The sequence below is a fragment of the Hemicordylus capensis genome, chromosome 3, assembly GCF_027244095.1.
Source record: "Hemicordylus capensis ecotype Gifberg chromosome 3, rHemCap1.1.pri, whole genome shotgun sequence".
In the NCBI taxonomy this organism is placed as follows: Eukaryota; Metazoa; Chordata; class Lepidosauria; order Squamata; family Cordylidae; genus Hemicordylus; species Hemicordylus capensis.
The window spans coordinates 260,755,382-260,780,365 of record NC_069659.1 but is presented as its reverse complement, the minus strand read 5'-3'; the positions used below and the strand labels follow the sequence as shown (position 1 = coordinate 260,780,365).

The following is a 24,984-nucleotide window of genomic DNA, read 5'->3' as shown; positions in this document are numbered from 1 at the left end:
GTTATAGGATAGTTTGGCTCAAACTCTACCTAAAGTTTTAATTGGGTCTGGAGGTCATTGCCCAGTCACATAAGAAGCTAATGAATACAATGCCACATTAGGTCTTTCAAAACTGCTAGCTCTTCAAGGACATCCAGCCACACCCTATATGTCATCAAATTCAATGTCTATTCAAAGGGATGGAAGCCTATGTGCTAGTACAGTATGAACGTCATTGCACAAGAATACCAATTGAACAGTGATTGATGATTGTTGCTTCCTCTAAACCAGGGATTCCCAACCTTTGGAACTCTAGGTGTTGCTCAACTACAACTCTCATCGTCCCCAACTACACTTTATTCCCATCATACTGGGAATGATGTGAGTTATAGTTCCTTCACCATCCTTCATCAACCACGGTTTTAAGTATCCACTAATAAGAAACTGTGACCGGGTTGGCAAGACGGTTGGCGAGGCATTTTAGAGATTTGGGGAGCATTTTAGTGGTTTTGGGGGGGTTCAGAGTTCAATCTGCTCATTCCTTTTGGTGATGCTTGCTGACTCCTGGAGATTTAAAGTGCATTTGAGTGATTTGCGGGGGAGGGGGGGGTTTCAAAACATTTCCATAGGTTCAATCTGCTCATTCTTCTTGGTGATGTTAAGGGATTTTGGGTGATTTTTAGTTATTTTTTAGCATTTCCCCCCTTTATTTTGAGGTCTTTTTGCAATCGTAGTTCGCCTAACCACCTGTTTCCCATTCATTCCTATGTCTCGCCAACCACGAATTTGCCAACCACAAGGTTTTGTGGGAACATAACCCTAGCAGTTGTCAAGGGATGACTGTACCACAGGTTGGGAACCCCTGCTCTAAACATTATGGACTAGGAAGCGACATTCCCTTTCCCCTTATAGACTACTAACAAAATATGCAAGATTCTAAAGTGTCTTCAGGTCGGGGGGGAATAAGGCAGTCTCAAAATACTCAGCATCGCAAAATGTATGCTTAGAGCAACCAGAGGATCACACACAAAAAACAGGCAAGTTTTATTTCATGTAGTTGTGAATACCTGGAGCTAGTCTTCCAGCAACAATAAATATAAAGTTTGAATATACCAGATGTACCATTCTAAAAAGCCTTGCATGGAATCTGTTCGCTGTCCATCGTCCCAGTTAAGTACATGTGGTTTAGATTGGAGAGTGGATGGATGATTTACTAGATTCTACAATACTTGAGATGAGGCTGAGGTCACAAAGAGTTTGACATACTGGGCAGCCAGTTAGAAATTTACGGACAGAGAACTCATCAGCAGAGTGCCATACTGTGTAACATGAAGCAGATTAACAGCCAATCATTTGGAATTCGAAGAAAAGTCCCTTTGAAATTAGGAAATATTTCTCAACATGCAAAAAGAAAGGGTTCATAACTAACGCCTGCTCAAACACTGGGAATCTGTGGGAATCTGGGAACACTGGGAACTAAGGCCCTGCTACATGCCCCCTTCATAATGTGCAGTAATGACTGAAGAGTGAAAAGAGTAAAGATTTATCCTACTTACCCATAATTCCACAAGAGAAGAGAGTGGGTCCTTGACTCATCTTCTTTGGAGTGTGCTGAAAACAAACATTAAAACTATTCATTTGAGGTTCTAGGAATTATTCTGAAATCCTGGGCCATATTATAACAACTAGGGATGTGCAAACTGATTAGGGTACAAATCGATTTGTACCCGAATCTGGTTGATTCAGGTGATTTGGAGACAAAACAAATCACTCATTTAGTCCATTGGCTAGATTTGGGTACAAATCAAATTGTGCCTGATTCAATTCAAATTGATTCAAGATTCGAATCCCTCCTATTAATTCCCCCAGATTCTGGTGGGGTTTTTTGGGTTTTTTTAAGCTAAGCTCTAGCCCTTGTAGAAGTTGTTATGGAGCAAAATGTGTGGTCACTGTTTTTCATGTGTTTGGATTCTTTGGTGTATAATAACTTTCCCCTCAATGAATCCCTATGAGGATTCATTACACACCTTCAATTCTTCTATTCATTTTGACTGTCTTTTCAACAGTGCCAGCTGTCAACTGTCATGTGCCAACTACACTACACTCCCACCCACAAGACAGTAGGGTACTACTCAGTTTATGTTCTAGGATTATTTTTTCAAGTGTTTTGGCTCTTTGGTGTCTAATAACCTTTCCTCATAATGAATCCCTATGAGGATTCATTACACACCAAAGAGTCTAAATACCAAAAAAAATCCTAAAATATAAACTGAGTACCCAGTGGCTTGTAGGTTGTGGGGTAGTTGGAACATGGGGTGCCACTAATTTCCCACCCCCACCTGCAAAGCAGTGGGGTCAAAATGAACAGAAGAAATGAAGGTGTGTAATGAAGACACCAAAGAATCTAAACACTTCAAAAATACCTAAAAAATAAACTGAGTACCCCAGTGTTTGTAGATGTGGGTGTGTGTAGTTGACACATAGCAGTTGACAGTTGGCACTGCCAAATGATAGTCGAAATGAACAGAAAAAATGAAGGCGTATAATGAATCCTCATAGGGATTCATTATGAGGAAAAGTTATTAGACACCAAAGAATCCAAACACTTGGAAAATAATGACTGCACATTTTGCTCCATAACTCCACTTCTTCAAGGGCTAGAGCTTAGCTTTTTTAAAAAAAAGAAAAGAAAAGAAAGGTGGGGATCTGTTTTAGGGTCACGATATGGCAACTTCGAATCCCCATTGTTTCCTATGGCAGAAATGTTCAAAATCAGTAAAGCTAAAAAAAATCATTTAAAAATCAACCAAGTGTCCCACTGCCTTGAAATTTGGGTGGCATCCATGGGGGTCTACCCACCATCCAAATTTGGTACCCCTAAGACTTTGTTAAGTGGTCTGAATCGGTCCAAATCCGAATCAAATCCAAGCAAATACAAATCGAATCTGGGGTGATTTGGAAGGGGTAGATTTGGATACAAAACAAATCAGGGGTGATGGGGGGGGCACAAATCGAATTTAAAAAATGATTTGTGCACATCCCTAATTATAACATCCATTTAATTCCTATTACCATTTAAGAACTAGTTAACACTCACAGCAGAGGTTATATGCTACAATCAGGTGTAACCAAAAATTACAGTGGTAAGCTTCAAAACCAGGAAGCTTACTGTGTGTATCACTCTTACAATTTCTGTCCGTATCACCCTTGCAGTTTCTGTTCACTTTAACAGGTCTCCCTTATAACAATCTCCAAAACCAAATGTACAAAGCTGCCTTATGGATTCAGATCATTGATCCATCTAGTTCAGGGATGTCTCCATAAACTGGTAACAGATCTCCAGGATCTTTCATAGCCATACTAGAAATATCAAGGATCAAATCTGGGAGTTCATGCAGTCAAAGCATGAACTCTATCACTTGGCTACAGGCCCTCCCACTGCATGGAAGCATCAAGGATCAAATACAAATTTTGTGGACATGCTAATACAAGATAAAGAACTCAGCTGAAACTTTACATTTTCTATATGTTCATTCAAAGTTCTCTTCAGGACTGTTTAGATTTAGAGCACTTGAAAAAGAAAATGGCATATAAATTAAAATGACCTCCACCTATGAAACTTGTTCGGATTACTCTCGCAAGATTTGTCTTGTGGTTCCAAAATCTACATTTGCTTCTTCCCTTCTTTGTCTGCAATTCTAAGCTTACTAACTTGAAACTAGCACTTAAATCAAGCACATGTTTTTATTAGCAACATGACCACCAAGTGGGTGGAATGTATGTGGGAAAGTAGCCATTAATACGAGAAAGTAGTTGAAAAAGGAAAAATGAGGAAGTGAGAACAAAATTTTGAAAGTATATTTGTGCCCATGCTTACTATAATTACTATCTCACATTGGTAGAGTCTTATACTAAAAGTAGGAAGTAATTTAGTCCTTGCCATAATTGTTTTTCTTATGAAAAGCAAATAGTTTATTTCCTCTATTTGATCCAAAATCTTTCACTGTGAGTAGAAAGGTGGCCTTCTGTTGATCTGAGTGTGCTTTGCTAAAAGTCCTCGGAAACTACTTGTTCCACTGTGTTGCCTTGAGAAAAGCAATAACCAGAAATATTTAATACTGATATTATGGTAATGAAAACATGCATGGCATCCATCCAAACTATGTGCCAAGGAAAGCCAAAATGTGTATCTAGCTTCCAGTTTTATGCTCAGAATAAATAACCACCCCATTTACACTGTTCATTTATTTATTTTTACTTCTGTTTATATTATATTATTATTGTTATAATCCTTTAAAAACTTGGAATACTTGTAAGGCACCATAATGGTAAATGCAAAAATGACTGAGAAGACAAAATGTCGGTAGGGTGACCAGGACCAAGTATGCACGGATTAGCTGTGCGACTGGTAGTCAGGGGGCAGAATAGGGATCTTCATAGAAACAAAGATTCTTTATTGATCCATTATACTGCTTACAAATTTTGAAACTTTCTTCTGTATCAATGAGAAAAGGGAACTTCTAAAAAAACAAATGGAAATTTGTTGTTTCCAGAAAAAGAAGTTTGTAAGTCCCTGTGCTGCTTAGTGTGGACACATTCACACTTAGGGCAGGTTCACACATATGGCAGCACCTAAGGTTTGTGTGAGCACTTGCAGGCTTGTGAGCTCCCTCTGATTCCGATATGCAGAGATTGGTGGGTTCAGACATCATGACCAGTCTTAGAATATCCTGCCCTACTTCTGTCAGGGAAACACAATGGGGTTATTCTGACAATCAGCAAAAATCGGGCTAGCCTCCACTAGCCTGATTTTTGCTGATCGTCAGAACCGCCCAAGCCCGGTGGTTCTGGAGTGGCTAACCCGCTCCTGTAGCCCACCCCTTAGCCTGGTTTTGCAAAGCGAGCACTCTGCAAACCCGGGCTATCTCCTCATGAGTAGCCATGGCGCGGCTCCACGGCACGGCTACTCGAAAAGCCGCCTCCCAGCTGAACACTCGCGCAGGGCATACTGGGGCTTCCGGGGGCCACGCAGCCCCCGCACCCCCCCAGTCCCTGCCGGCTCCGGCTCAGAGCCGGCAATCATGTGGGTGGTCCATCTGGCCGCCCAGGGCTCCCTCTCCCTCTCGTTCCCGTTCCTGCAAGAAACCGGGTCTCATGGATAGTGAGACCCAGTCCAATATCTGTAACTGAGATTTGAAGCATTTATTTATTTATTTTATTTAGCAAGTTTATTGACCACCTGACTTCCTTAGACTCAAAGCAGTTTACATAAATTAAAACAACAGCGAAGACCAAAAAAACCCAAACACCCCCGCCCTGCCACACACACCCTAAAAACTAAAAGCCTGGCAAAATAGATATGTTTTCAGAACCTTCTTAAAGAACAGAAGGAAGGGGGAATTATGAATCTCAGAAGGCAAGGTGCTCCATGAGGAGGGGGGCTGCAACAGAGAAGTAAACTAAAGATATTGAGGTGATTCTCACAATCAGCCAAAACCGTGCTAAGGGAGCCCAGTCCGGTTTCAGTTGGTTGTGTAGTGCAACGGGAGCCATGCAGCTCCTGGCGGCAGGACCGCTTAAATGCCCTCCCTTAAACGAGGTTAGTGGAGCGCATGCTCCACTAAGCCTGTTCTTCAGATCATGTGTCGCCACAACACAGCTCCGCACTGCAGCGCCTCATGAGTAGCCCCCCAACGCTGAGGCTACAACAAGCCTCCTGGTGTCAGGGGGCTCCCCAGAATGCCCCACGCACTAACATGGAGCCTTCTGGGACTTCTGGGGGCCAGGAGGCCCCGAAACCCCACCGCCCCAACCGGCTCCGTGACAGAGATGGTAATCGTCTGGGCAGCCGATCCAGCCACCCAGGGAGGCCTGCCTGATCGTCTGCGGGGAGAGCGGGTCAAACAGCTCCTCGCAGATCCCGTTTTGGTGCTTCACACTGCTCGTGTGAAGCGCCTCATTGGATTCCTTGAGGCAGATAGGGCAGGCTATGCTGAGATTGGTGGGTTTGGACATCCCAACCAATCTTGGCATATTGGACATTGGAAAGGAAGCAAAGGCCTGCACTGGGATGCGGAGAGCACACACTCCTGGGCCTTCGGGTACTCGCATCACCCTATATGTGTGAACCCGCCCTTAGTATGAATATGGCCCAATGTAAATGAGAAATAGGACAGAGAACTTTAAGGAAAAGGAGAGCAGGTCTGTACCTGCTCTCTGCCAACCCATGCAGCTTCCTGCTGGGGTGGCACACATCACAATAACCCATGTGGCACCAGCACACACATGGTGTCCACACATAGGTGGGTACCACTTGCATGGTCAGCATGGTGTTGCTGACTGCTCAAATGGTGCCTGTGCCTGTGCGGATGCCAAGTGCATGCTGGCACCATGCAGGGGTTATTGGGATATGTGCTACCCCAGCAGGAAGCTCCATGGGGTGGCAGAGAGCAGGTACAGACCTGCTCTCCTTTTCCTTAAAGTTCTCTGTCCCATTTCCCAAAAAGTGCTCAAACCGTGGTTCAAACTGAGGTTCATGCACATCCCCATGCAGTGTTAGAACACCAACAGCACCTGCCTGGGTCACAGATCCATGGTTTGCTTACGCACAGGCAAGATGACCCAGTTTTTTAAACATGATATTGGGCACATGCAGTACTCCTCTTGCTTGCCAAGCATCATGTTTAAACTGGGCCATAAGTACAGAGTCACTGAAAAATCAATGGCATTCCACTAGTTTAACCCCAACTGAGGAGACAGTCCTGCAGTCTGAAAAACATTAATGCCCTATAGCCTAAGCTAAGCTTAGGAAATGAAGTCTCTTACCAGCTCAGCCCTGCATGATAGAGAATCAGCACCTTTGTTTTCCAGAGTTGTAGTTAAGATCATCACCATGGTAACAAAGTCATGCATTGGGGTCCATTCCAGTAGAAGTAAAGGTCACAATTAGCCATATTAGGCACAACCTCTGATTCAGTGCATTCTCCCAGAAGAAAGGTTCAATAGAATTAATTCCCATCTGTTTTATAAACTGGATGGCTTGACAGAAATCGCCCCAAATTGTCACTTTCTGGAAAAAAGCAAAAAGGTAAAACACAAATAGACTGTAAGTTGCTTTCACAAAACATTGGACCAAATTAAAGATGTGTGCCAGGATTCTCCTTGCACTCATAGTCTATCTAGGGACTGTTGCCCTTTCCACATATCTAGGCGCAACGTAGAAATTGCTCATGCAGAAGGAAAAGGCTCTTCTCCATACACTGTATAAGTGCAAGGTGGGTGAGGATCACAGGTGAGGGCCACTGCAAACTGGTGACAACCAGCTGACTAGTGAGAAAACAAGGCAGAATACACTGTCAATAGGATGAACGGGGTTGAGGAAATTAATAACCAGTTATGAAGGCCTTGGGTCTCCAATCTGCCTCTAAGCATCTTGTTGTGTTACTCCAGATTCTCAAGTGAGAATTTTTCTCTGCAGAAATGAAGACATTGGATAGTCAACCTATAACGCAGGTTATAGGAATTTGCAGCACAAGCAACAGCACAAGAAACCCCCTGGAGCCATTTTTAGAAGGTCGATATATAAATCAAATACATAACTACATAAATAATGAATAGGGATTTGAGGCATACCTGAACAGGAGGTGGGGCCTAGCTATGGGAGCTAGCTATGGCTTAATGAGAGGCCTTCACTCCACTCTAGGTCTGCAGTGATGTGCTTTTGCCTACTCTCCAGCTCACTAGACCAGAGCAATGTTATCCCAAAGAACTGAGTGGGGCTGGGGAGATACAGAGTGTCACTTACAGACTTTAGACAAGACTTCTGTGACATCTGCCAAAAAGCTTGACGACCACTGCTCAAATAGAAGTGTGGACATTAATAGGAGAAAGAATGGCTCCTCCGGATCATTATGCTGAAAAGCCTATTGGTTTACTATGCTTGCACATCTGGGAACACATCTATGGTTCCCATTTTGTGTAACACACTCACACATCTGCCTAATTCTAAGTCCTCTGGTATTTTCAAAATAAGCTAATTAATTGTAAGAAAAACAATCTCAGGATCAGAGAGATTTCTGGGCATTTCATTATTTTGAGGAAAGTGATTTGGACCCTGTGAGAAAGCACACTTCCACAAATAGTTAATCCAGACCAGAGTCTGATCGAGATTTGTCAGGAATAAAATGAAAGCTTTACTTTAAAAGCTTAATACTTTCTTTAACAATTTAGAAAGTTGCTTGCATATACATCAGCCTTATTTATCTGAACCCCTGGACAGCTTCAAAACATTTCAGATAAAAGTTCAAACCACTGGGAGATATTTACATGGGCTACATAGGGAACTAGAGAGAAGCCAGATAGCCAAGACAGATATGTTTCAGCTTCTGGCAGGCTTTGCAACAAAATGTACATAGAAAAGCTAACAGACTGTAGTTAGAGTCTAATTGAAAAAATATTTTTTCTAAAGTAATGCCTATAATCCCATTTCAGTATTTTGTTGCCTTTTTGCCAACGCTAAAGAGAAAACAAAACAAATCATGAGATGTAGCCAAACATTTAAACCAGGAGTGAAACCAGGCCTCAGACAAATCAGATACCTGCTGAGGGCCCACACGTCACACCTACCATAGATGTGAGGTGGGAGTGAATGGCATGTTGGGAATTTAAAATTGCATTGCAGATAAAGGAGTCCTCAGTTGTCCACTATTGCCTAATAAGTTTGTTATGGCCCCAGGATTACCATGCAGTACCGTAATGGATCTAGTGCTTTCACAGCTTTTCACTGGGTGGACAGTGGTGTTGAAAGAGAAAACACATGCTGTCCTTACTGGGCACCACAGAGTCCAGTCTACATGCCCCACTGGGAGGGCTGAGGGCCCAGTACAAGGCTTTGTCCCCAGGACTCCCCGCCCCGCCCCCCCACACACATATAAACAGCCTGATTTATCCCTTAATGTGCAACTAAAAGCAAGTTGTTCTATGTAAGGCCAATAATTCAGAAAATGCTGAGAACTCACTAAGAGCCAATATTGATTCCCTTGTCAGTTTGTAAATCATATTCCTTGCTTACTTGGATTTAAGCTTGCAAGTGGGTGCCATTGAGAATGCTCACTTAAAGGCCAGCTGGCTAGTTAAGAAAAATTATCTACTATTGTTTTGTCAGAACCGGGTTCATCCAGAGTGCAAAAGCCACGGAAGGGAGAAAATCGATACATTTACTGAAGATTTATTGTTGAAAAAAGGAAGTGTGATGGAGTCTGGATATTTCTGTATGCCATATGGGTTGACTTCAAGTACAGTCTGCTGGTAGCCTCCCCATTAATCTCTGAACAACCTAATGACCTTCTGGGAAGTATGAAAGCTACAAACAGAGAAGATGAGACAAGACAAGACTAACACCCCAATCTAAAAATATGCATAGCTGAGGGCACGCAGCAGCGTATCTGATTTAGCTACCAAGTATCCTGTGGGTGGACAGCAAGGCAGGCCTATTTGTCAGCACAACAATCCCACCCTAACATGTTAACACCAAATATATAAGGCGTCACTGTGTGGATTTTTCTGTGGTGACTGAGAGTCTTATAGTATAATGTGTGGGTTATTCACCGGCAGGGCTTATGTGAAACCGGCTGCTCATTCTTCCTACATCTAGTTCTACATCATACATAAAAGATCAGATATAATTTATTTGACCAACTTTTACTAGTACGGGAGCATATAGGAGCAGAAATCTGCAAGCTTTTGAGCTGCACACAGTTCTTCTTCATGAAGGAAAAAATATTCTCAACAAGTGAGGTATTTTAATGGCTCAGTCCTTGCAAGACTCTGCAAGATTTACAGTACACAGAGATCCCCAACCTGTAGAAATTCTTCACTCTGACTCACAAAGAGTGCCTTGTAACTCAAAGGCTTGCATACTCTTATACTGATAAACTTCTATTGGTGCAGAATGAGGCAAACTTTTGCCTCATGCAAACCCAACTTCCCCACCCCAATGGTGAAAGTCCTATGAAATTTGAAAGTCCGCATACAGCTGAACTGATGTTGGTCCATTGTTTTGTAAATGAGCTGAGAGCAGCTGAAGCAGGCCCCAAAGGGCAAAAGCAAGACAGATGTGTGTGTGGGGGGGGAGCCTAATCTAAAACAATATGTGCAGTTCATGTTTTCATTTCATTTTTTAAATGTATATCCCGCTCTTCCTCTAAGGAGCTCAGAGTGGCATACATGCTTTTTTTTATCCTCACAACAACCCAATGAGGTAGGTTAGGCTGAGAGATACATGACTGTCCCAGAGTCACCCAGTGAGTTTCAAGGTTGAATGGGGATTCGAACTCAAGTCTTCCCAGTCCTAGTCCAACACTCTAACCACTGCATTGTGCTGGCTCAGCTTTACCACTACTAACCCACATTGCTTCTTATTGCTCCATAGACTTGCCAAGTCATAATGCTGCAGTGACAATAAAAGCTACAACTGGAAAATTCTCGCCAGGCTTTGCACTCAAAAACTAGCAACCCTGTGCTATCATGGCTCTCTCTCCTACCTTTGCTATTGTTAAATTTTTATTGATATTATTATTTTTAATACCGCATTTTATTAAAATAATCTCAAGAAGGGTTACAAAACATTTAAAAACAATATAAAAGCAAAAAACCTCTACACAATAAGAATTAAAATGGAATATAAAAATACAAATCTAATAAAAGGTTTAAAAAACATGTACAATATAAGCATAAGATATAAAGCAGCAGCAAACAAAACACTCATTTAAAAGCCTGGGTAAAATGCCAAGATTGTACTTGCTTTTTAAAAACTGTGATGGAGCCTGTGGAGTGGAGGCCCACTGGGAGAGCATTCCAAAGTCTAGGGGCAATGTCTGAAAAGACCCTGTCCCACGTACACAACAGGTGAGCTTCCTTCATTGTAAGAAAGCTCAGCCCATTTTTGCACATGCATGTGACTACCGGGACCAGGCTGATCCCAGGGGCTCTACAGCGGCAAACCTGCTTATTTAGTCACTCATTAAAATGAGGTTTAGGGAGCGAGATCTTCCTTGACCTCATTTATCTGCACACTTGGGAAGGTGAGGGGGATCCCCATAATGTGCTACACACTCACACAGTGCATTATCAGAGCTCTGGGGGCCGGGCAACATGCGGCGGTGCATCCCAGCACCCCGACCTTCAGAGCTGCTGAGAGCACCCACTGCTCATCTGGGCGGGTGATCCACCCACCCAGGGAAGGGGAGACGATGGTCTATGGGGAAGGAATGTTTAACCCACCTCCCCTGCAACCCGCCCACAAGCCCTCCAGATCAGGAAACGGCTCGTGAGAAGAGGCTCTCTATGTCCTACAGGTATGTGTAGTTTTGCCCCACTCTCATTCATGTCTTTGCATAGCTGTTCCCATTTTTTCAGTCATCCTGTCTTTTGACCAGCATCCCTAGCACTCTTCATCTTCTCTTTTTCCTCAGAGCATACAGATCCTCTCATCGTAGACTCTGTGAAGTTTCTGCAGAGCCCCTTGTCTGATTAGCCTATTCTCTCCTCAGTTGCCTGTACCTTCTGCCCTTTTCTTTAAAACTAAATTTCCCATCTACACCTCCTTCAAGCTCTTGCTTTTCAGGTCCTTTTTTGCTCTCCTTTTTTTATTTACTCTCCACCATTCCTTGAGCCTCCTTACCCATCCTTCCTTCCTAAGACCTCTTCTCAAACTTCAGGGTGTGGTTTTAATCCCAGTCAAGTTAATTTTGATTTCCCTCAGAGAAACTGAACTTCACATGGTTAAAGTTCTCCAGGAAACCAAACATCATGAACTGAGCTATCATAGCAGCTTAACCAATCAGGCTAAGAGGCTTCACTGCCACAAGCCTAATGCAATATGGATACCAACCCCTTTTCCAATACAGTGAACTCATAAGGAGTTAACAAAAGTTAAAAATAACTATCTCAATGGATACTAAGATATATATTTATTTAGTTAGTTAGTTAGATTTATATATTGCCCTACTCCCGTAGGACTCAGGACAGCTTACAAGCAATAACATACACAGCAACACAATTCTATTAAAATATATCTTACATAACCTCATAAACTACAACCCCATACAATACTCATTCCACATGACATAATAACCATGGATTACAGGATCACTCTACGATCAGCTATCTCAGCGACCGAACACCCGGCGGAACATTTCAGTCTTACATGCCTTATGAAAGGCCAACAGATCATGGAGAGCTCTAATATTCTCCGGGAGACTGTTCCATAGAGTTGGGGCCACCACTGAGAAGGCTCTGGCTTTCGTTGATTGAAGTTTAATATCCCTAGGGCCCGGGATCACCATATACTACAGAAATAATGTTCAGATAATGTGATATTCCATAAAAGTATATCTGTCCAAAAAGAAATACCTTCATCTGTTTTCTAAAAGATAAAACTGGAGGCTCATAAGGAAGATGGTTCCTAAAATTTAAAGGGAGCAGGCAATATTGTGCCCAAGAGCTAATAGGCAATTAGTGCAACCTACAGAGCATGGCTGTGTCATGTGTTTCTCGAAACCATTCCCGGAAAGGGGCTGCGGAACGTGCAGCCACATTCTGCTCAGGTTGCAACTTCCAAACAATCTCTACAGGCAGCCCAATATACCCTACTGTGGTAGTCAATTCTGGAGGTTACCAAAGCATACATTACCATGGATGGTGCAGAAAGAGGCACATTTAATTTATTAGGTGAAACTGATAGAATACAGTCCTGGCTACCTCAGCATTGTGGCAACTGGGCACAGAGATGGAACTAAGAATAAATCCAGACTTCAAACTTGAAGTACAGGCTGGGGAAGCAATCTGTCTGATTCAGATTTCACACACCACAGGACAAAATGACACATGGTTTGGCCCTGCATGTTCAACAGCAGCCATGGTAGGGGGAGGTCTGATCAGGATGGAGGACTGTGGCACATAGGAAGAAAGTATTTAGAGACACAACAAAGGTTGTGTCTCTAAAGCTGCTATTAGTCCTGAGAGGGAAATTTCCATTTGCACCAGTGCAAGCTTCTCTTCCAGAAGTTCCGGGACTAATAGCAGCTTCAGGAGTGTCATTTTCATTGAGACCACGGCACAGCAGGAAAGAGATATACCTCCTCCCTGCATACTACAACCCCAAACCTATCCGGTTCGACCCACAGTGGCAACTGTTTATTTCAGAAGAAAACAACTTGGTGTGACATGGCCCAGGTGAAGAAGACTCACTTGCAACATTATGAAAAGCAGTGACTTGGCATGCTTCCTCTGTAAGCACTTCCGCTGGAAAGGGAAAGCTACACATCTTTCCCTGTAACTAGTCCCTAATGATAATCCAAATCAGACAAAACCATGATTGACCAATTAGAGGCAGGTTAAAAACTAACAAATCCTACTGAACTTCAACCGTACAAGAGGCACAACAGAAAGAACTTTGCCTTGTGCAATGTGTCCAAAGCAAGCCACTGAGTGTGGTATTTTTTTGCACTGTCAGCAATAAAGTCAGCAAGAAACGTCTCATCAATATGGCAATACATACAGAAGAGGCATTATTAAAACAGCAGTCTTGTGTTCTGGATTAAATTATTCTAGAATAAATACCAACCAAATACCAGCTGTTCTTTGATGGCTCTTTCAAGTGTGTATGTGTGTGTGTGTGAGATATATATATATATATATATATATATATATATATATATATATATATATACACACACATACACACACACACACATACACACATGAAAAATGCTTCCCTGTAGGAAACAGTGGGCAATGTTGCCCATCACAAATACTGATCTACAGAGTCTGCATGCTTTTTTTGCTACAGCGGAGTAATTTCTGTAAAGGAATTGTGCCTTGTTTAAAGCAGTCTATAAATGATCCCCTTTTTAAATACACTTTAAAGACTGGTTGAGGGGTGGGTCATCCTTACACCACCATGACGAAATAAACAAAAGGAGACAAATTAGCAAAGGGGTAGTAAGCACAAAAACAAAAATTATTGAACTTATTTTTCTTGCTTAGAAACAAGTCATTTTCTCCAAAAAGCTGACAAAAGCTGCAGTTAAGATTTCAGCCACCTTAGTGCAAATTTAGTAGAAACTAAGAGTACATAAAATAGCAATCCAGAGGAGCAATGCTTCTCCAGTATCCTCAAAGGCATATTCAACATAAACCCAGGAAGCTAGTGAGATTGCCACCTAGCCAGAATTATACTAGATTTACCATTTCATTTTTTCCCAGCCAGCAATTTTATTTTTGAAAATCCGGTACAAGCTTGATGCTACACCATGGATCATTTTACAATGTCATATGTTTGTGAATACTGTATTCAACATATGGAGGTGTCAGCTCTAAACATTTGGTGGCCAGTATGTCCTGCAGCAAGCCAGAGGCGATGAGAAAGTGACCTCTCTGAGGCCTCTTTCTTGACCTCATTCCTACAAGCTAAAGCTGCTAAGCTAGTGACCCCAAAGAGTCCTGAACCTTGACATCAGACCAACAAGCTAGAGTGTCTGATTGGTGAGTTCACAAAAGCAAAACATATGCACAAACTAGAGTAACTAGGCCAGCGACCTTCCAGTGGCCTCTCCCATGACATTTTATCAGCAAGCTAAAGGTCCTGAGTCATTCACCTCTGAGATAGTCCTTGACATCAATCTAGGCAGACAAGAAATTGACTGAGTCATGCCAGGCAAACTTGAGCCTTGACATCAGAATTGTCAGCAAGCAATACGGAAGTAGTATGAAAATAGCAGGGCTCCACAAGGTTCACCACTTGATAGCACACCAGCAGAATACTGGTGCTGTATATAAACTGCCAGTAATGCAAACTGCAGGAAGACCTGGCACGTGATTAAGATAGGGAGAGATTATTCTTTTCTTTCAGACTTAAAAATGATGACCCTGTGGTGCAGACCCTTCCAGTCACCAAGCTGGTAACATGAGAACCCAGATAAAGGGAAGCTGAAGGAGGTGGTTGTGGACAGGAGAAGAACTAGGGAGGATCCAAGCCATCTAGAAGCAGCATCAGTATCTGAACCAAAAAACATTTTAAAGTCATTTATTCTTTTCTTTTCTAAACCCACTGCCTTTGTCATCACTTGGTCTGCCCAGTGCTTGGTTTGAATCCTGACTTAGAGAAGCAATTCAGTTTTGAAAAAGGGTGGAGAACTGTTTTCTTACACTGCTTAAAAAGAAAGAAAATCAGGACTCTGGGGACCTTCTCCTTACATTGTTAATAATTAATGAAATACTCTAAGCAGGAAACTTACCCCCCCCCCCAAAAAAAAAACACACACACCTTACGGTGGGAGCTTAGATTAAAAATCATAACGTGAGCTTAGATTAAAAATCATAACGTCAATATGAGTGGCTCGAGATTGATATATTCAAATCATCAGTGGGATGCAAAACAGAGTAGCTCACTAAAAAGGGTTTCAACTCTGCAGCTTGTATTTGTTTTCAAACAAAAGTCAAATGAGAAAATGTTGCCTTTCTGTTTTCTCTTCCCTGGGCCAATGATTTGCCATATCCCATGGTATTCAGAAATTTGATCAGCTCCAATAACATTTAGCATCTGTGTACATTGAAGATTCACTCAACACAATACAACCAATGTTGAACTGCCTGATGTATATGAACATATGAAGCTATTCAATACCAAGTCACTACTAGTGCTCATCTACTGTCCAAGCAGCTGTCTGCAATCTGAGGTGAGGGTCTTTCCCAACCCTGAGACCCTTTTAACTACAGATGCTAGAGATTAAGGCTACAATCCTATGCACACTCACTTAAGAGCAAGTCTGATTGAATACACTGGGACTAACTTCCAAGTAAATTGTACATACAGGATTAGGCTGTAAACCTAGGATGTCCTGCATAAACAACTCAATCCTAGAGAGATACAGCAACCTAGTGCAAGAATTACAGAAGCACCTAACCCATAAAAACAGCACCTGGCCCATACAGCACCTGCACTGCTCCAAATCATGGTTCAATTCAGAATGCACCAAAGCTACAACAATGTTCATTGCCAACTACAATGCTTACAAAGATGGCATGAGCCCAGTGTCCGTGCAGGACCTCCTCAAGTAGAAGAGGCAATATAAAAAATTACTTAAAAGAAAAGAGACTCTATGAAAACCACCTGGTTTCACTTTACCCAAGCAATCAGAACCCATGACCCGGCCATCTGCTGGTGCACAACCACAGAACACTCCAGCAATGGCCTTATGGATGAAGCCGCTCTGGGAAGAGCAGAAGGTTTCAAGTTCCCTCCCTGGCTTCTGCAAGATAGGGCTGAGAGAGATTCCTGCCTGCAGCCTTGGAGAAGCCGCTGCCAGTCTGGGAAGACAATACTGAGCTAGAAAGACCAATGGTCTGACTCAGTATATGGCAGTTTCCTATGTTCCTATGACCTGGATAGCTTCATTGCCTGAGGTTTGAGAATGGCACTTTGGTGAATTGTACAGAGAAGAAATAGTGGAGCATGGAAGCCCTTGACATGGAGTACCTGCCTACCCGGCCACCAGTAACGATAATGAAGATCGTGGATCTTATTTTCCAACTGAGACCTGGGAAGGCCCCTGGCGATAATCTTATCAAAACCAACTCATCATGGTGGACCCCATTATGGCCTCACTGTTCACGTTCATTGACAAGCATGGCCGTATCCCCGGGGACTGAGGGCTAGCAGTTATTGTTCCCATCTTCCAAAAAGGTATGAAGGATAATGATCCAGCAAACTATAGACCCATCAGCATGTTCACAACAGTCAATAAGCTCTAAGCTAGTCATCTATACTAGAAACGAAGGGACTGGCTGGAACAAGAAAACCTCCTCCTAGCGGAGGAGCAGGCCAGATTAAGGGAGGGATAGTCCACCATTGACCAGTGCCTAGTACCGTAACACCGCATTGAAAAATGTTCCATCCACACTACAGTCTCACTTTATGTGGCATTTGTAGATCTCAAGCTGGCTTTCGACTCCATCCCTCAAGACAAGCTGTGAGGAAAACTAGAAACAACCTCGATCAACCAGTACCACACCCTCTACGATGAGACATCTCTCAAGGTTAGATGTAATCTCCAGAGCCACCTATCAAGCGCCACCCCAACCCGTAAGGACATTAAGCAGGGCTGCACTTGCTCCGCTCCTGTTTAACTTCTACATAAACTCCATGGTGAGTCACTTAAATAACCCGGACTTTCACCCTCCCAAGCTTGTAGAGAAACACATCTCCATCCTGCTCTACGCAGATGACACAGCAATACTCTCATAGACCCCCACAGGTCTCAGAAGAGCTCTGAGAGCCCTCACTCAATATTGTAAAGAGGATCTACTCAAAATTAACTATCACAAAACCAATATTATGGTATTTGCCAAGAAACCAAAGATATACTCCTGGCACATAAATGGGTACACAAGCAAGCAAGTCACATGCTTCAAATACCTGATGGTGGTCTTCCATGCTTCTGGCACCAGGAAGACTCATGGCAAATCTGGGCATTTAACTAAATGCCCAGAGGAGCTCTGCTGCCATCCTAAATTTCTTCTGTATAAGAGGACAATACATACTTGCAGCCCTTAAATTATTTGAAGCTAAGTTGTTGGCCCAACTCTTCTATGGTGCTCAGCTGGGCCCCTTCTCCAACTTCACCCCTCTGGAACTTGTCCAGTCCAAATTCTTCAGAGCAGTATTCCAAGCACCCTGATGTGTCCCCAACACCAGCCTATGACTGGAGGCAGCCTAGAGAAAGTGGAGGCCAGAGTACGGCTGACCATACTCAATTGCTGGCTAAGACTATCTTTTCTTCCAATGGCTCTAGCATCTCTAACACTACAGGATGACTACCAATACACATGAAAATGAACTCAGGTGGTGACAATTACATCACTTGGACTCTCCCCTGCCCATCTTATCTCCATGGGCAGGCCAGAACACTCCTCAAATAGCGCATAATGAATATAGAGCGCCAAATGGACTTAAGACGGGGTCCTGAACTTCCTCATTACTGAAAGTCAAAAGATATATAGCAGCGCCTTGGAAGGCAAATACAAGAACCCACTCATGGAAAGGCTTTGTCCTTGTGACTCTGTGGAGGTGGAAACCATAGAGCATGTGCTCCCCTCATGTCCCTTTTATGAAGACAGCCGTGACAAGCTCATATCTCCCCTGCTTCTCAAATACCCTGGTTGCTCTAGTCAAGTCTACACCAAGATGCTGCTCTCAGATGACAATCGGACTTTCACGTAAAATGCTGCCAGGTTCTGCAGGGCAGCGTGCAAGATCCACTGGGTCCTGATAGCCAGTCAATACCCCTTGCAGCAGATTTTTAACTACTGATCATTTTACCTGATTGTATGATTTTAATTTGCTCCTCTACTTCACATCTTAGCTTTTATATATTATCTTAACTATTTTATATTTTAAGATGCCCTACTTTTAAAGATATTTGTATACTTACCTTTATTTTATCACTACTCTATTAATCTCCCTACAGCTTCTAGGATTATCCTGCTGTATCATATTTTATTAATCACCTCACAGTTTTTAGAGTTGTATTTCACTAATCATAATCATAATTTTATAGGCTAATTATAGCTATGGATTCACAGCATTTTAGGTGTATCTATCTGGTTTATAATAATTTTAATGATTTTTAATTTCATTGTATCTGTACTATATCCTGTGCTGGTCTTTGAACGTAATAAAGGTGATTGATTGATTGATTGACCAGCAGTGGCTCCTGTATATCTTAAGCAGCTAGAGGTCCCAAATCAAAGAAGGGCCTTCACCTTGGCACCCTGCCCTCAGCTGTGCTAGACAGAAGATACAGGAAGATCCCCTTAGAATATAAGAACAGCCCTGTTGGATCAGGCCCAAGGCCCATCTAGTCCAGCATCCTGTTTTGCACAGTGGCCCACCAGATGCCTCTGGGGAGCCCACAGGCAAGAGGCATGTGCATGCCCTCTCTCCTGCTGTTGCTCCCCTGCAACTGGTATTCAGAGGCATCCTGACTTTGAGGCTGGAGGTGACCTATAGTCCTCCGACTAGTAACCATTGATAGATCTCTCCTCCATGAAGTTATCCAAACCACTCTTAAAGCCATCCACGTTGTTGGCTGTCGCCACATCTTGTGGCAGAGAATTCTACAAGTTGATTATGTGTTGTGTGAAAAAGTACATCCGTTTGTTGGTCCTAAATTTCCTGGCAATCGATTTCATGGGATGACCCCTGGTTCTAAGAGTTCTCAGAACACCTGTACCCATGCAACTCTGGGCAAGTCAAAACCACAGAGTACGTCCTTCTCCACTGCGTATTCTATAGAGACATCCGCAACTCAAGACCCTTTATGGTTTATGAGTTATGAGTTTATGGGATATATCTTAATTTTACTCCTTCAAGAAGAGAAGCTGAGGATCTGGCAGTTCAGTGTTTACACGACAATGTGAAAGAGGATTCCAACTCTTCATCACTGTGAAAAAATTGTTTGAAATGTCCTTTTAGGAGTCAATATTTTCTTTGAAGATTTTTAGCCTTTCTCCTGATGCTTGGTATGGCCAGAGTTGAAAACTATGCCATGTTGTGCCCCAATGCAACAAAATAATGACACTAGAAACAGAGAATAGCAAGGGTAAATTTTATAGTTGATGTTTCACGAAGAGAGATGCGCGGGAAGTCCACTTCTGTTTATTATGTTTCCTATGAATGAATATTATTACTGTTAAAATCAATAAAAATTCAATTTGGGGGGAAAAGAAAGAAACAGAGAATTTTCCTCAGTATGCATCTGAATGCTTGCATGCAGAAGATTCCAAGTTCACTCCCAGACGTCTCCAAGACAGGGCTGAGAGAAGTTTCTGCCTACAACCTTGGGGAAGTCACTGCCCAAGAGAAATTTCACTGCACAGAGAAATACATTATTTCTCTATGTAAACCGCCCTGAGCCATTTTTGGAAGGGCAATATAGAAATTGGATAGATAAACAAACAAACAAATATGGCACCTTCCTATGTTCTATGTTCCTAAGTTACTGCTGATCTGAAAAATGTATTCATATTATTATTATTTATTTACACAGTCAGACAGGTGTTATTGACTGGTTTGTTTTATCCAGACATCGAGTCCTTCCCAAGGACCTGGGATGGCTGAATTTTATTGTCAATGTTGTTGCTGTTGTTATAGATATTGTCGCAGAATATAGTCTTTTCCCAGTAAAGTAGCTTTTTGTAATTGGCTGGTGGTGATTTCTGTGGCCCCTATTGTGTTGAGGTGCTCTTCAAGCTGTTTTGGAATTGCAGCTAGGGTGCCAATTACCACTGGGATTATTTTGGTCTTCTTCTGCCACAGCCTTTCAATTTCAATTTGTAGATCTTTGTGTTTTGCTATTTTTTCTATTTCTTTTTCTTCTGTTCTGCTATCCCCTGGTATTGCTATGTCGATTATTTTCACTTGTTTTTCTTTCTTCTCGATAACAGTTATATCTGGTGTATTGTGTGGCAGATGTTTGTCTGTTTGTAGTCGGAAGTCCCATAATATTTTTGCATCTTCATTTTCTTCAACTTTTTCAATTTTATGGTCCCACCAATTTTTGGCTACAGGTAGCTTGTATTTTTTGCAGATGTTCCAGTGTATCATCCCTGCTACCTTGTCATGCCTTTGTTTGTAGTCAGTCTGTGCGATCTTTTTACAACAGCTGATTAGGTGGTCCACTGTTTAATCTGCTTCTTTACAAAGGCGGCACTTGCTGTTTGTTGTTGGTTTTTTTGACTTTTGCTCTTATTGCATTTGTTCTTAGTGCCTGTTCTTGCGCAGCTAGTATTAAACCCTCTGTTTCTTTCTTCAAGCCATTGCCAGGTCTTGGTGATGTCTGATTTTCCACTTATATTGTGCAAATATTGACCATTCAGGGGCTTATTTTTCCATTTTTCTGCTCGGTTCTTGACTTGTGCTTTCTTGTAGGCCTGCTTTCTTTCATTGGTGTTGAATAGTTTCGCGTTATTGACCATTTTAAGTGCATCTTCTTCACCATCCTTGATATATTCTTCAAGGCCTCTTTTCTCCTCCTCTACTGTTTGATGGACTTGCAGCATTCCTCTTCCACCTGAGCTGCGAGGGAGGTAGAGCCTATCGACATCACTGTGGGGGTGCAGAGCATGATTGATGGTCATTATTTTCCTGGTCTTACGGTCTAGTGTCTCTAGCTCTGTCCAGTCTATTATTCCTGCAGTGTATCTGATAACAGGTATAGCCCAGGTATTTATGGCTTGTATGGTGTTCCCGCCATTGAGTTTGGACCTTAGGATTTTTCTAACTCTCCTGATGTATTCACTTCCAATTTTTCTTTTAACTTCAGTGTGTGCGATGTTATCAGCCTGGAGAATGCCCAAGTATTTGTAATGTTCTTTTTCTTCCAGGTTCTTGATCTTGCTTCCATTGGGCAGTTCTATTCCTTCTGTTTTTGTTATTTTTCCTCTGTTCATTATTAATGCAGTACACTTGTCTAGTCCAAACTCCATTGCTATATCACTACTGAATATACGGACAGTGTTTAGCAGTGATTCAATTTCTGACTGGGACTTTCCATACAACTTCAGATCATCCATGTACAGCAGATGGTTGATTTGACTTGATGTTTTAGATGTTTGGTATCCGAGGCCTGTTTTGTTTAGTATTTGTGAAAGTGGGGTCATGGCGATTACAAACAACAGAGGGGATAGTGAGTCCCCTTGGGAAATGCCTCCTCTAATGCTAACCTGTCCAAGTGTCTCGCCATTGATTGTTAACTGTGTACTCCACATGCTCATTGCTTTTAAAATAAATATCTGAATGTTTTTGCTGACACCAGCTGTTTCTAAACATTTTAGTATCCATGTGTGAGGCAATGAATCGAAGGCTTTCTTGTAGTCAATCCATGCAACACTTAGATTTGTTTTTCTTCTCTTGCAGTTTTCTAAAATCATTTTGTCAATCAGCAGCTGGTCTTTTGTGCCTCTGGTGTTCGGGCAATTTCCTAACCTGCCTGCCAACCATGTTCAAATTATTAACTGGAATAATAGCAGATGAAGTGATGCAACACTTATTAACTAACAAACAGCTTCCAGTTGAACAGAAAGGAAATTGCCCGAACACCAGATTATTTATTATTATTATTAATTCAATTTCTATACCACCCTTCCAAAAATGGCTCAGGGCGGTTTACACAGAGAAGAGAAATAACAAATAATTAAGATGGATCCCTGTCCCCAAAGGGCGCACAATCTAAAAGAAACATAAGATAGACACCAGCAACAGTCACTGGAGGTACTGTGCTGTGGCTGGATAGGGCCAGTTTACTCTCTCCCTGCTAAATAAAGAGAATCACCATGTTAAAAGGTGCCTCTTTGCCAAGTCATACTCTCTTTGGCTGCATGAATTCAGACTTGCAAATATGGCTTTATACGACAGTAGTTTCTTTATTAACAGAATGTATAGGCTTCATCTGAAAGCCACAAAGGATGTTTCCAAAATCCACCTACTAAACTTAAAAGAGATCTCATAGACTGACTCAGCCATGGTTCCCCAACATATGCAGACAGATGCATATGTTTTGATGTGGACGGAATCAGAAAATCTCTAGGAACAAAGCAGAAAGTGCTGCAAGGTCCAGTACAAATGCAAGTTTTGTTTTAAGCTCCATGGTTCTCAAATTGTGAGGCAGGTTTCACAATTATCCTTAAGAGGGGTAGAGAAGATTTATAGATTATCTTCTAGACTTGTTTTTATTTATTTCTAATTTATTACACCCTACTTAAAACCACTTCATAGACATTTCACCTAAACGTCATAGCCATTTCACCTCACCTCTCGCCAGCAATTCTATAAGCCTTTAACAAGTGTTTACTCTTCCTTCAGATTGATTTTTCAAAGTTTTTCTTCCAAAGGATGACTGGAAAAGACTTCAGAAAGGAGCACAGTATCGCCTAAATCTCTCATATGTGCAATATATATATTTTTCCATATCATCTATGCCTTCCCAAAACACCCCCAGTTGAATATTTTTGAAAACCCATCACAATTTCTATCCATGCGTAGCAAAAGCACTGCAGAGATAGCTATCACAAACACTGGAAGGAATAACCATAAACCGTACTCAATACATGGAAATTGGAAACTTTTAGCAAATAATTATTTTTCCATATTCATGAAAAATTCCACACTGAGCCTTTACAAAGCCGTAATAAAAACTACCAGGGTTATCATAGATCTGCTCCGTGGAACAATATCACAGCAAGAAAACATTGCGTACTTCCTTAGTTTGTAAGGCAGAGCAATACAATTTCTTTTTACTAAGTGTCTCTGAAATCACTGCTCTGGTATTCAGGCACATATGTGTATGCACACATACCCACACAGGTTTCCATGTACAGCAGCAGCCCCTTTTATCACCTAAGGTACAGATTTTTTAAAAATTCACTTTTATACTAGCAGAGTAAGAGGTAAGTACTTCTCTACAGGCAACACATTTTTTAGTGCAATGGAAATGATCCCATATCAGTTCTGTTGAATATTTTATCAGAAATAATATGTTAAAAGTCCTGAAGTCAAGTAGCTATCACAGAAGGAGAACTACCAATGCAATTACTCGGGGTGGGGGGAATCTAAATGCATCTTTAACAAGCAGGTTCCATCCCTGAAAGACGTAAGTTTCACTTAATTAGGCTCCAGAAATACTTAACAGTTTCCTAAAGCAAACCTTAATCCTAATGTGTTGGTAAAGGTAGACCATGTTATATGATAATTATCAGCATTACCGACATAAATAATGCAATAAATATCCCAGGCTTCCAGGTATTTCACTGACTCTCAGTCCACAGCCTGAACTGTACAGCCCAACCTTCCGCAGGTCTCAAGTAAGTGGCTGGAGGCAAAGGATTCTTGGGAGGAACAGGATACCATGACAGCTACTGCAATACAAGTTGCGGCTTGTCCCGTCACATTTACTGCAGATCAATAGGATCAAAGTAAACTAATAATCCCAACTAATAATCCCATTTTAAAAAAAATCTTCCCAGTACTCTCTCTCTCTCTCTCTCTCTCTCTCTCTCTCTCTCTCTCTCCCTGAACCTGTACGCTTGTACTCAGGTGTCAGATTCGAAGCCCTCTGTCTTACGATAAGTATCCAGTGTGAACCTCGAAGAGCTGAGCAAGTTGTTTGCCTTGTAACTTGAATAGCCGCTTCCTCAAGGGCACATCTCCAAGCTAAATTAATCTTCTGGCAGCTAATACTAAGTAGACTGCTGAAGAGGCAATCTCTTCCTCCCACCAGGGTGACAGAGGTCATCAATTTCAGCCCTTCAGTGATACGGTACAAATAAAGATACGGGTATGGATGAGAAGTAAATTAAGCAGTCTAGAAAGCAAGAAGAAAGGCTGTAACGTGCTATGGAAAAAACAACACATTCTGCCTTCTAAACTCATACCCTGGAAAAGACACATTTCAGATCAATGGATATGGTTGCAGACTGCCTGTTATTTGTTTTAGAAAAGAATTTCAAGTTCCATGCACTCAATGTAAAGAGAACTGGATCGCAAACAAGGAGCTGCTAACTCAAAGAAGGCACAAGCACTGGTTTTAGGAATGTTCTTCAAGATTCCAAAAATAGGATCTGCAATTGTCTATTCTATTAGCTTCTTAATAAGACAAGTCCTGACTGGCCAGTCATAAGATATGTATACTCGCCAGGGCTGAGCAGCTGTTCTAGTACTCCTCAATCTACTGCCTACTACTCATCAATCTCGCCTGCTACCTTCTAAGTCCCCCTCCAGTCTCTGGATTTTATTTATATGGACAGGAATGAGTAACTGACTTGAAACTTTTGCACAGGAACAGTATTTAGCACCATAAATGTACAGTTGTCACTCATTTGCTGGGCATATACCAGCAGCTTCCATTTTCCCAGCAACTGACATTATGCAGGGGGAAAGCAATACTTCTC

The 24,984-nt window shown here is 42.0% G+C and overlaps 1 protein-coding gene across 7 annotated transcripts in view; it reads right to left on the bottom strand.

The window, feature by feature from the left end:
- FAM53B (family with sequence similarity 53 member B) overlaps positions 1-24,984 on the bottom strand; it is a 165,790-nt gene that overhangs the window by 114,560 nt on the left and 26,246 nt on the right. For 6 of the 7 annotated variants that reach the window (XM_053306386.1, XM_053306382.1, XM_053306385.1 and 3 more), the window contains 2 exons: positions 6,805-7,048; positions 1,536-1,590 (listed from right to left, as the gene is read on the bottom strand). In XM_053306386.1, coding sequence (XP_053162361.1) covers positions 1,536-1,590; positions 6,805-6,891 — 142 coding nt within the window. In that variant the 5' untranslated portion in view covers positions 6,892-7,048. Of the gene's footprint in view, positions 1-1,535; positions 1,591-6,804; positions 7,049-23,799; positions 23,910-24,984 lie in introns of those variants that run through there. The other variant, XM_053306387.1, reaches the window with a different exon arrangement.